This window comes from Monodon monoceros, unplaced genomic scaffold, assembly GCF_005190385.1.
Source record: "Monodon monoceros isolate NGI ecotype Baffin Bay Population unplaced genomic scaffold, NGI_Narwhal_1 Super_Scaffold_11, whole genome shotgun sequence".
Classification (NCBI taxonomy): Eukaryota; Metazoa; Chordata; class Mammalia; order Artiodactyla; family Monodontidae; genus Monodon; species Monodon monoceros.
In genome coordinates this window covers 97856655-97869893 of record NW_021703767.1, presented here as the reverse complement: position 1 = coordinate 97869893, position 13239 = coordinate 97856655, and the positions used below count along the sequence as shown (strand labels likewise).

The following is a 13239-nucleotide window of genomic DNA, read 5'->3' as shown; positions in this document are numbered from 1 at the left end:
AGATGTTTTGAGGACCTCGTGTCAGTGCAGGTCCCTAGGGTTGGGGTGCCCAACGTGGGGCACAAATACCTTGCTCCTCAGGGTGTAGCTCTGGACCTATGAGATCCCTCCCTGTTGGAGGTCTCTGCACAGAGGCATGGAGTTTTTGGTGGGACTGACCCTCTGCATCTCCTACCATGAGGCCCTTTTATCCTTTGTTGTGCTTCCAGTTGGTCAGCTAATTACTAGTTCTTTTTCAACACTCGTTCCATATGTAGCTTTAGATTTGGTGTGTCTGTGGGAGGAGGTGAGCTCAGGATCTTTGTACACCACCATCTTAGATCACCCCCCTCATAAGTATGTATTTAAGCTTCTAAATGCGTAGAAAATTTTTGAACAACATCTTAGAAAATGATAGAAGTGGTTGCCTCGAGAATACTGGACAGAGGCTCTTAGATGAGAGAAGGGGGTTCGTTTCATAGACCACTGTGTACTGTTTGGAAATTTACCTTGTGTATGTATTACTTCTTTAATTAAAAGCCTTATGTAAAAACTGGGGAAATCTTTTAAAAATAACATTATTAGTAGAATTTGAAAACTCGAAAGTACCCAGAAACCAATTCAGTACTATTGGGACACTACTACATTCTAAAATCATGTAATGAGATTTTTATCTTTCTTTAAAAATAGTTAATGTGATTTAGCAGTGGACCAAAAATACCCTACATGACATTCTCTTGCTTCTGGAAAAACTGAATGACTTGAGAGTCTTTTGCTAAGACCTCTTGAATCCATGCTTTCATTTTCTGTTCCATGGCGTCTACTTTCATTTCAGACTCTCATTACTGCTGCCCTAAACGGTTTAGCCTCCTAAACGGTTTCCAATCTCTCTACCATCTAATCTGTCTTATCTACCACTGCCAAGATTAATCACTTTAAAACTCACTCTCTGATCATTCCAGCTCCTGTTCACAGCCTCCCTTTGGTCTGCTGTGCACCGTGCACCGCTCGGCCGGGCATTCAGACCTCAGCTCCGTCCAGCCTCATCTCTGGCTGATTCCTTCCACACAGCGTGTGCTCCAGCCAAACTGAAGATTCGCTCTGCACCTCACATCCCCCCAGCCCTCATCTTTATGAAATTTCTCCCACCTGAAATACCTTTTGAACTGAGCCTCAGGTCAAATATCTCCAACTTTATTAAGCCACCATGGTTACACCAACGAGAAGTAATCACTCCTTTTTAAATACTACAATATTCTATTATTTTTCTTATGCCACATACCACATTTAATTTCATATTATCATTATTTATGCATTGGATATCTCCCACCAGAATTTAAACTTCCACATAATTGATCCTTATGTGTGCTTAAGAAGCACCCAGCACCGTGCTTTCTGCTTCGTACTCCCTGAATGAAGGAACAAATAAGATGAGATGCTCTGTATTTATTGTGTTTATTTTTTCACCTCACTTTGATGTCCATTGCTTTTGACGCTAAATTCCATGAACATAAAACATAGTAAAGACTCATGCGATAAACATGGAATCTAGAGAGTGCTGAGAATCATTTTCTTCTCAGGCTCTATTTAAAATGCTCATCTAGTTGCAGCGAAGATCCTGTTATAGAGTAGGGCTATTTTTGTAAGGGAAATGAAGGACCATCAGCATTTGGATTAATAGATAATCCTCTTGGAAGGTGTAAGGGGAAAGAGAAAGACAGTACTAAATCCTTCAGCACGAAGTATGAGCTTTAATAAAGGAGCCAATGAAATAAAGGAATTAAGAAGACACAGCAAAAGCCATATTCAGGTCAGACTCAAGCGCTTAGATTTATGCTGGACTGACTCTTACATCCTGCCCTTGTTTGTTCTCTTTCTCCTTCTACCTGTAAGTCAGAGAGCTGTCTTTCTCTTCCAGCACCATAATTCCAGTTCTACCCCACTTTCTTGCTTGGACTGTTGCAACAGCTGACACAGTTGATCTTCTTGCCCCCAGCTGATTGCTCATCCAATTCACGCTTTACAACTGCTGCCACTGATATCTTCTAAAATCAAAGCCGTCATGTCCTGTTACTTCTGGCCAAAGCCCGGGCTCTCTAGCATCATGGTCCAAGCTCTTAAAATCAAGCACATCCCTCACCACTCCCCTCCTCCTTCTAGCCCCAGCTTCAGTTGGACCTTCAGGTCCTCACCGCTGCTTCTCTCACTTTGCAGATATAATTCTCTGTTTGGAATGCCCTTGTCCCCTTCTCTGACTTTCACTCTTCCACTTATTCTTCAAGAACCAGTCCAAATGTCAGCATCCCTGAGAAGCTTCCCCTGACGTCCTGCCCTTCCTAGATGGTTTACTTTCCCTTATCTGGATTCTGATGGTGCAAAGTGCTCTCACAAGTTCTACTTTTTCCTTGGATTGTTTGTTCTTATACCTGTCACTGAGCTCGGAGCCCCTCAGAAGCCTGGACTGTGTCATAGACATCTTTCTGTCCTCAGAGCCCAGCATGGTGTGGGGAGCAGGATAGATGCTGGGTGGGTGCATGCCCTGAGAAGATGGAGCTGGGCTCTGCCTTGCTCCAAGTTGGGGGCTTCTCTCAAGCCTCTGGCCCTCCTCAATCCCCATGCTCCAGCCACACAGGCTTTTTCTGGGTCCTTGAACACACCTGGCTTGTATCTGCCTCTGCACCAGCCTTTCCCGCCAGTCTGCCTGGGACTGGCTCCTCTGTATTCTTTAGGTCTCAGCTCAGATTAACCTTCTCAGACAAGCCTTTCCTAACATCCAATGTCAAGTAGCTCCTCTTCCCTTCCCTAGTCACCAGCCAACCCATCACTTTATATTATTTCTTATACTTACCATACCCTGAAACTGTGGTCATTTATTGATTTGCTTTTTTTTTTTTTTTTTTTTTTTTTGGTTCGCGGGCCTCTCACTGTTGCGGCCTCTCCCGTTGCGGAGCACAGGCTCCGGACGCGCAGGCTCAGTGGCCATGGCTCATGGGCCCAGCCGCTCCGCGGCATGTGGGATCTTCCCGGACCGGGGCACGAACCCGTGTCCCCTGCATCGGCAGGCGGACTCTCAACCACTGCGCCACCAGGGAAGCCCTGATTTGCTGTTTTATTGTCCTTGTTATTTAATGTCTTGTCTCCCCCATTTGGAAGGAACTATTTAGCTCACCATAGTATACCCAGTGCATCAACAATGTCAGGCACATAGGAGGTGCTCAGTACATGAATAAATGAATGAGTGAATAAATGAATATTTGCTGGTCTATAACAAAATCTATGCAGGGAAACAAATAAGCAAACACTATTCCTACCTTGAAGGAGCTCAAATTCTAAAAACCTTTCTAAAGTTCATGGGTGGGGCCAAAGCTAAAAGTATTTTAGCAACTAAAGTACAGAGACAGAGACATTTTTGGTATCCTAGGGTTCTGTTATGGAACTCCGTTCATTCTGTTATTTTAAGCATGTCCTTGGTGATGCAGAAATCCATTAAAATTGGCTGATTAGGAACAGTGCCACAAAGGAAGTAGTGGCACACTCTTGCATGATGGCCATCTGGCCAGCGTTATGTCAATCACAGGTACTTAGAGCCTTTGGTGCCCTGCACGATACCTCATACGAGCAGGGTACTTGATAAATATTTGCTCAGTGACTGAATGAATGCCTTAGTATTTGGCCTTGCTTTTTTCAGAAGAGCTTAAATTACTGCCCAGCTCTTCTCTGGGGAACCTAGGGTTTGCTGGCACTGTTTCCATCTTATCCATTGTAAAAAGCCTTGCTCCACGCTGCCTGGAGAAAAGTAGGACCGGTTATTTGGCAGCAATGTCTGCTGTGGCCAGAAGAAGAAGACTGCTTGGGACCAGTGTGTGGGTTTTTTTTTTTTTTTTTGGTAGTTCTGTTTGCCATTGATTTATTTATTTCCATTTTTAGAGAATAGTTAACTTTTCTCTAACAAATAAGACAAACTCACCAGTGTAAATCTCTTTAACTCCCCTCATATTATGATTCCTTGAATACCTGAGTGCGTTCTTGGTGGCTGGAAGTGTGCAAGGAACTGGGGATAGGGAGAGGAGATAAATAGGACAGGAGGGTCCAGCCCTCAGGGAATAAGTGCATGGCAGGAGAGATGGCCTTGATTGACATATAATTACACAAGAATGAGCAATACTGGAGACCAAACATAGAAGCTATGAACTTGCCTGTATTCCTGTATGATCTGATCTCCTTCTAAGATGTGGCAGCAGACACATTCTTACTTAAACTACTTTCAGCTTATATTTTATTTTAATGTGACAGCTTGAAGTTTGTGCCTAGAGAAAAAAAGTTTCATTTTCTTTTGTTCCCTCAGTGTTCATGATGTGATTTCTTACTTGTTACATTTTCTCCTACTTGTACATCCAAAGAGGTGGTGTTTTGCTGAAGGTTAAGTGTTGTGAAGTCTTGTTTACAACTGGAGACATTTGCCGTCCTTGGTGTAGCAGTTAGTCACCCCCAGGAGTTGGAACATTGGATTCAATCTTTATTTTGCTGTCTTTGAAATATATATGATGACAGTGGTCTGTTAGATCCCATTCCCTTTGCTCTTCTACTCAATTAGATTTTTAAGTTTTCTAGTGTGTGTGTGGTCTTTGTATTCTTTCTCTCTCTGGGGCTGTTTTCCATCCATTTTCCTAGACCATCTACTTTGGATTAGTGTCACATGTTTTATTTATTACAAGAATAAACTTTATAGCCATAATTGTGAACAGAATTGTGGTCGTGGTGCCCACAGAGTGACAACACCCAAAGTCTTACAATATGAAATAACTAACACCTTTCATTCAACAGTTACTAAATGATGGGTTAACTACTGGAAAATTACACATTACCAGCAAACTCCCTCTACTTAGGTTAGTTCATTCATTAAGCTCCCTAAATGCCAGAAGCCAGGGGCACTAAGGGGAAGGACACAATCCTTGCCTGAAGGAAGTGGACAGTCCAGGAAGAGAGAGATAGCAATGTGAATATGATATATTATGAAGGCTTAAATAGAATTAGATCCTGGGTTCAGTGGGAAAGAGTGGTCAGTTCTACTTTAGTGGGGGGTGGGTGGGAATCGGGAGAGAGCAGAAAAGTCCTGGTAGGGTTTGAAGCTGAGCCTTAAAAGTAGATTAGGTGTCTCACTGTACAAGGGTTCAGTGAGTTTCTGGGGAAGCAAAGACACAGAAGTGATAAAGTGTGCTATGATCAGGCCATTGCCATTCAAATAATCTGGAGCACAGTGTGTAGAGTGAAGAATGCTATTTGGAAGAGGCAGAGGCAACCTCACGGAGGCCCTCATATTACATACTGAGCAGGTGTGCAGTGTGTTATATACTGAGGGGGAGATGGGAGGTAGAGCTAGCAGGAGAGGTGATAAAGGGTTTTAAGTAGGGGAGTAGCATGAATTGGTTTGTATTTGATGATCATCCCAGAGGAAGCTTTAATGTGAACGGGAGGCAGTTAGAGTAGTTTTAACTGCTGTGTCATTGATACACTGACATCCCCAGAAACTCATTTTAAAAAGTTGTTTGTATGTGTTGCTGGGTTTAATTTTCTGATTTCGAAGAATTTTACCTCCATATTAATAGGTGAGTTTGGTCTATGATTTTCTTTTCTTAGACAGTCCTTTTTAAATTTTAATAGCAAGTAAGATGACCCAGAGGTGACTTAGATTGATTTTATTCTCTTTCTAGAGTCTGGAATAGTTTTATCTCAGAAAATTCTGTTGCTAGAAGGTTTGGTTAAAGTTCCCTAGAAAACCATCTAGGCGTGGAGTCTTTAATTTTGAGGATAGGGGAAGATTCTGTCTACTGATTCAACCACTTTAATGGTTACTGGGCTATTCATTCTATTTTTTTCCTTGATTCAACTTTATAATTTATATATTTTTATAAAGTTGTAGTTGATGGCAAATCTTCTATTTCAAAGTTATCTGCATAAAGAAGCATAAGAAACTTGTGGGGAGAGTTGGAAATATTCTTTATCTTATTTGTAGAGGTGGGGTCATAGATATATACATCTATCAAAATTTACCAAATTGTGTATTATAAATAGATACAATGCGTAGTAAATAAAGTATACCCTTTAAAGTTAACATTATCTGCAGAAAATTATATAGTATTTTTTGTGATTTTTAAAAGTTCTCTTCTGTTATCTTTAGGTATGTTCTGCTTTTTTGTCTTAATATTGTTTACTTGGGTAATTTCTCTTTCTTCTTTGTGAATCTCATTATAGGTTTGTCCATTTCATTATCTTTTAAATAACTAGCTCTCTGGGAAGAACCCTCGGCATTCTTGCTTTCTTGATCTTTCTGCCATGATGTCTTGCAGCATCCCTCCCCTCAAAACCGTTCTGTGGAGGTAAATGAGAGCACATGAGAGGTTTGGGGTCTAGAGGAGGGTATACTTGGGGCAGACGCCAGGGTTGAAGGGAGGAGATTCCTTCTTTGAAGGTGCTTAGTACAGTCAGCAAATCAGGCTCAGGGGATATTGGAGGCAGTTTCCTTTGTGCAAATTAATGTGTCTGAAATATCATTCGGTGTTACTGAAAACTCCCCTCAAATTTCTTTTTCTTTTTTTTTTAAATAAATTTATTTATTTTTGGCTGCATTGGGTCTTTGTTGCTGCACGCGGGCTTCTCATTGCGGTGGCTTCTCTTGTTGCGGAGCATGGGCTCTAGCCGTGCGGGCTTCAGTAGTTGTGGCACGCGGGCTCAGGAGTTGTGGTTCACGGGCTTAGTTGCTCTGTGGCATGTAGGATCTTCCTGGACCAGGGATTGAATCCGTGTCTCCTGCGTTGGCAGGCGGATTCTTAACCACTGCACCACCAGGGAAGTTCCTCCCCTCAAATTGCTGAACAGGGCTTACCTGGCAATGTGGACACTCCTTATCCTTTAGGAACTGGGTGCTGTCACTTTCGCATTTAGGGCCATTGATGCATGACTCTACCTTAACTGGCAGACGGATGAAAATGGGCAGCAGAATCTGAAAATAATATAGCATCTGTTAACTACTAAATAGTTACGTTTTACTGTCTTGGAATTCAGTGTTTGTTTTGCCTACGAAATTAGTTTGACTAGTTACTTAATGCAATTGATATTTTTTCTTTTCATTTGCTGAAAAAACCTAGTCATCTGGATTTGAGAAAGCTAATTATACTTAATTGTTTGATGTAAAACTTTATTGCTTTTAATTTTCTTCTGGTTATCAAATGCATTCTAGAAGAAAATATCATAGTATGTGAGATGGACAATTTCATAATGCAGTGCTTCTATCTTAATGCTGAATATGAGCTGAGGAAGGAGTATCCCTATTAAAATATAATCAGAGATGCCACCAGTTTGTCTTGGGGCTTATTCAAAATAAGCAGGTGCTTTGCAACAGGTGTACCAAAAATGTTGTTGAACATCGTTTTCTATCGGTATCAGATAATCATGTGTCTTTGAAAGTATTACTAAGTAGTTTAGTGGGAAGTCAATTGTGCTTTTACTAAATAGGGCTGGGCATGAGCAACAAAGTTACTTATCTTAAATTTGAAGTAGACCTCCTGGGATTAGAAAAAAAAAAAAACGGTACAAACTTGCGTAATCCCTTATCTTGCTTCTTGTGCTATTTTCCTTTTTATATATTTGAAGTATCTTCTGTTTGTTTTGTTTTAATCTTGGGGAAAAGTGGGAAACCCAAGACTGAAGGCTATTGTACTGTATGCTTTGCTAGGGCTGCCGTAACAAGGCACCACAGACTGAGTGGCTTAAATAACAGACATTTATTTTGTCACAGTTCTGGAGGCTGGAAGTCCAAGATTAAGCTGTCTTCAGGGTGGATTTCTTATGAGACCTCTCTTCTTGGCTTATAGATTGCCATTTTCTCCCTATGTCTTCCCATGTTGTATTAGTCAGGGTTTTACAGATAAACAGAACCAACAGGATGAATGGATATACATATATATATATGGAGAGAGGTTGCATTTGTGTGTCTATATATATGTAGAGAGAGAGAGAGAGAGAGAGAGAGAGAGAGAGATTAAGAGATTTATTTTAAGGAATTGGCTTGCACAATTGTGTAGACTTTGGAAATATAAAATCTGCAGGGTAGGTCAGCAGGCCAGAGACACAGGGAGGAGCCTGAAGGCTGGCAAAATTCCTTCTCGCTCAGAGGAAGCTAGTCTTTGTTCTATTAAAATCTTCATCTGATTGGATGAAGCCCACCCACATGATGAGAGTAATCTGCTTTACTCAAAGTCCACCAACTTTAATGTTAATCTCATCCAGAAAACATCTTTGCAGAAACATCCAGAATAATGTTTGACCAATTATCTGGGCACTGTGGCCAAGCCAAGCTGACACGTAAAATTAACCATCATGCATGGTCTTCCCTCTGTACCTGTCTGTGTCTAAGTTTCCTCTTCTTGTAAAGAAACCAGTCATACTGGATTAGGGCCCACCCGAATGACTCATTTAAATTTAAGACTATCTCCAAATGCAGTCACATTCTGAAATCTTGGGGGTGAGCGCTTCCACATATGAATTTTAGAGAACAAATTCAGCCTATAACAGCCATTAATTTAATAGTAAGCATAACTAGAAAGACAATTCAAAGGGAAAAACAGTCCTCCTAATATTAAAAATGTGTTATTTCCTCTGACTTTAGGATAAAGCATGTTTTTGAATCCTCAGATAAACCAATTAATTGGAATGGGAAATAACTTTTTAATATATTCCTGTTTCTACAACCTAGAAGTCAATTTTGTTTTCCTTTGCCAAGGATATTTCTATTATCACAGTAATTAGAGATTAGATTTTAAAAAACTTTTTATTCTGGTTATATGTGAATTTCTGTTTTCATTTTATGTTTTGAAATTTCAAGTTAGGGAGAAACATGTAAGAAGTTTTATCTTGAGTTATGAACTAATTTGAGGTTGCTATTAAAAACAGAGCCACGTTTCTGCTTTTCCTGGCAATATAAGAAATAAACGATGGGAAAATTACCAATAAAAATGAAGGAGAAAATCAACAAGAGAATATAAAATAAGGACAAAACAGAAAATACATCTTCAATGGTTCTTTCAAATCATAAATGTAATCTAACAACATTATCTCTTAGGTTTTATATCAGTATCTTATATCACTTACATTTCTCAAATCTGTTTAACTAAAGAAAAAGTGCTTCCCTTTCTCTGATACCGAAAAAATGCTTCTGTTATCTCTTTTTTTGCAGATAACAAAGAGATTTTCCTTTCTAAAGCAATTCACAAGTGCTTCATAGAGGTTAATGAAGAAGGCTCAGAAGCTGCTGCTGCTTCAGGTGCCAAATTATTGTTTTCCAAAATCTTCTCACTTTTTTGAGATTTGTATTTTTAAAGCAATCTTGGGTGGGGAATGGGGATCATTTAGAACTAAGCCAAAAAACTGACCCTGCTCTAACTTAGAAGTCAAGCTAATGATGAACCTGCTAGAATTTTCCAAATAGGATATGAAGCATGCACTCATTTCAGTGCCCCATACAGAGTAACCCCCATCTCTAATGAGAGGCAGGAGAAGATTGTCAGCTCTGCAGAATAGATTTTCCTGCTGTGCTGCCTGTTTAAATATTTTAAATATTTCCCTGCTGCCCAGTTAATCATTTTTCTTTCTACTTAATTATTTTTGGAAGTTAGTTCTTAATTTTGTCAGTGAAGAGCTTTGAGTTTTTAAAAAGCACATGCACAAACAAGAGTGCATGATAGCATGCAGTGCATAATTTTAAGTTAATAATAATAATTTTAAATAAAAAAAGTTTTTAAATTTACCTAAATTACGTGTCCAAAGCAAAATGGTAAATGTCCTTGGTTAATTTGAATGTTCTGACTTCCTTAGTTAAGCAAGAAGGATTTTTCTTTTTTTTTTCATTCGTTTCTTTGGATTTGTTTCAATATCATGTTCAACAGCCATCATGAAATTTTGGTAGGATTTTTCCCTTCTCCGGTAAAATGTAACATATCATATTTGCGCAAATTCTTTTTAACTTCTGCATGCATTTGTCCATTAAAAGGATCTCATCAGTTAAAATGGTGTTTTCGGGAGGAAATAGAAACAGTAGTCTCAGGCATCGAGAAAGCTTAAAATTTTACATAATTTAATCTTGGCCTTTTCCTGACAACAAATCACCCTGCAGAAAGTATAAAATGATTATCCCACAATAAGGATCTCAAGGGAATTCAATTTCCCAGCTGTAGGAAACACCACTGCATCTCTCCCTGCTGTATTTTCTCTTTAATCACTGCTGTTCTGGTCACTTGCTAGAAGCCTGGTGACTTGCTATGTAAAAATCCCCATTTCATGTAAAAGAAATAATGATTTGAGAATATAAAGAAACTGATTTTTGCTTGTTTGTGGTGGTTTTTTTTCCCCTTTCCTTGACTCAAAGGTCATTTTAGTAAAGCTGTAAGTATTTATCTGAGAATAAAAATTTGTAACATGCAAAATAAATTGTTCTATAGGGAGGGAACTCTGTGTGTGTGTGTATTTGATTTTTTTTAAGATCAAGTAGAAATGTTAACACATTTACAATTTTTCTCTAAGTCTTTAAAATCTTGTTTCGTGTAAATCATTACCTTTGCATTAAATATAGATAGTTTGGAGAAATTACTCATTAGTCCCCGCACATCCACAGACATGTAATTACTTTCTCTCTGCGTTACAGGAATGATTGCAATTAGCAGGATGGCTGTGCTGTATCCTCAAGTTATTGTCGACCATCCATTTTTCTTTCTTATTAGGAACAGGAGAACAGGTAAGTCTGTTATGAGAACAGAACTTTAATAAGCCAAAAAGAAATCATTTTTTTAATTGAAAACATTTTCCACATTACTTATCAGATGTGTTCAAATGATTTTTTAAATGAAAATAATTTACTTACATTTTTATCTTTAGAATTTATGAGTATCCAAGGACACAATACTTATCACTGAATCTTTTACTGCTTGTATATTCAGAAAACTTATAGTTTATTCATAAATCTGAGGTTATTGGAGACCAGTATTCTTGCTTTCATTTATAGTGTACAATTAGAACATTGCTAATTGTAAGCAAGAAGGAAAATAAATATCTTTTGTTCAACTCCTCTTTTGTTTATTCCCAACCCAATGCAGGTACAATCCTATTCATGGGACGAGTCATGCATCCTGAAACCATGAACACCAGTGGGCATGATTTTGAGGAACTTTAAATCATTTTATTTAAATAATAAGGAAAATAGTAACTAAGCACATTATGTTTGCAACTGGTATATATTTGAGACTTGTGTTTTACAATATATCTTAAGATAATACTTAAAATAGCTCCCGATAAAAGCAATGTATGTAAATTATAAGCCAACTTGTCAAGGAATGTTATCCGTATTATTGAGGTAATGATCCTCTCATGTCATTGTGTTTGTTGTGCTAGAATTTAAAATAAAAGTGCATAGTGAACATGTGAGCAGCTCTGTTTTTCATTTTAGAAGTTGTAGTATAAAGATACCTCTAGGTGAAATTTGGAAACAATGATGTTTCTGGACATCTTAAGTCTTTTATAATCATGCAGAAACAAAGCACCAAAGTAAATTAGCATCATACACTTATACATAACAAGCAACAACAAGTGAGGTGAAGACAGGTACTCTGCAAAAATTCTAACTGCTGTTTCTCTGAAGACAGTGTATAGTGTAATATAAAAACCTGCACACTGAACATCTTCTGTGTGGCTCCATCACAAAACTTGTTAGAAAAAAATAGGGCTATGCCAACCCATAGATTATAGCTATAGCTTACTGACTTTGTCTTTAAAGATCATTGGCTTTATAAGGGTGATGTAGACTATAAGCCTGATATATCACCATGTTTTGCTGTGGCAAGTAAAATCTGAACTGTAACATAGTTCCCAAAAGTCCCCCAATAAGCCAAATGAGCAAATTAATGATAAAAATATGCCCTCTGGTATGTCACTGGAGAGTTAACTAGAAAAACTCTGTTAGTACAGATACTAGAAACTAGCAGATCATAGGCTGAGAGCCGCCCACAGGGATGTTTTTGTTTGTTCTGTGCAAGAGGTTTTCATGTTTTGAACTTGAATGTCTGTAACTGGAATAACACATTCCTTGTTTCCCCATTGGTTACCTGATGGCTCCAGATGCATTTGTGTTTGAGACCTCTTGAGAGTTGTAATAAGTCCTTTGCATAATATTTTGGTCTTATTTTCTAGTATAAGAGTAGTCGATTCCAATGGGGACAGTGTCAATTTCTTAAGTTCTCCAGTAAATTATTTTGTTATCCTGTGGCTGAAATAATGGCATTCCTTTGGGGGGAAGAAAAAAAAAGAATGGTCTTGTCATGTTCCATGAATGGAACCAGGTCCATTTATTGCCAAATTTTTGATTCTATGATTAATAATTTCTGAAAAAGTTTGAAACGTTTCAAAATTTAACAGAAACAGTTTGTATGTGACTCTCTTGTGTGTTAGGTATTTTGCTATGGTTTGGAGCTGTTAAGAAGAATTGATATTATTATTAACTTTAATTCTGTTCAGGAGAGTTGTGGTTTGAAGCAACCAGGCCTGACCCTTGACATACTGAATTCTAAACTTGGAGAAAAAACTTGAAAATTTGCATTTTAAACAAGTTCCTTTGGTGATTTTGTTATACACTAAATCTTGAATATTGCTAAAATAAAGGATACAGGTGGAACACTTATACACTAGTTGTTTAAATATGATTAATTTATAGAAAATTAGGTCAATCAATGAAGTATCCTAAATTAGTGCTTCTCAAATTTATGTGTAATGGAATCACTTGGGGATCTTATTAAAAACGCAAATTCTCATTTAGTAGATCTGCAGTGGGACCAGAGATTTTATATTTCTAACAAGTTCCCAGGTGATGCCGTGGCTGCTGACCCACGGATTCAGGTTGGTAGCAAAGCTCCACTTAACACAGGTTTACATGTTTGATATTTTTACTTACGGAAACAGAAAAACTGTATAATTTTCATGCAACTTGGAGAGATTCAGGAGTTGGGGTTGTAGTTTACATTAAGAGTGCTATGAATTTATACAAAAAGAAAAAAATGGTTTCACCCTAAAGTTTTTTTTCTGTTACACATGGGAAAATGCAGACTTCCTCCACATATTAGAACACTTGAAATACAGTTTTTAAAAATATAAAGACATTTATAGGCAATGCCCATGAAAGAATTTATGAGTATCCAAGGACACAATACTTATCACTGAATC

The 13239-nt window shown here is 38.2% G+C and overlaps 1 protein-coding gene across 2 annotated transcripts in view; it reads left to right on the top strand.

Annotated features, from left to right (window-relative positions):
* Positions 1-11451, top strand: part of SERPINI1 (serpin family I member 1) — a 68289-nt gene extending 56838 nt beyond the window's left edge. The window contains exons 7-9 of one of the 2 annotated variants that reach the window (XM_029214270.1): positions 9212-9298; positions 10676-10765; positions 11124-11451. In XM_029214270.1, coding sequence (XP_029070103.1) covers positions 9212-9298; positions 10676-10765; positions 11124-11200 — 254 coding nt within the window. In that variant the 3' untranslated portion in view covers positions 11201-11451. The remainder of the gene's footprint in view (positions 1-9211; positions 9299-10675; positions 10766-11123) is intronic. The other variant, XM_029214271.1, reaches the window with a different exon arrangement.
* The last annotated feature ends 1788 nt before the right edge of the window (positions 11452-13239 follow it).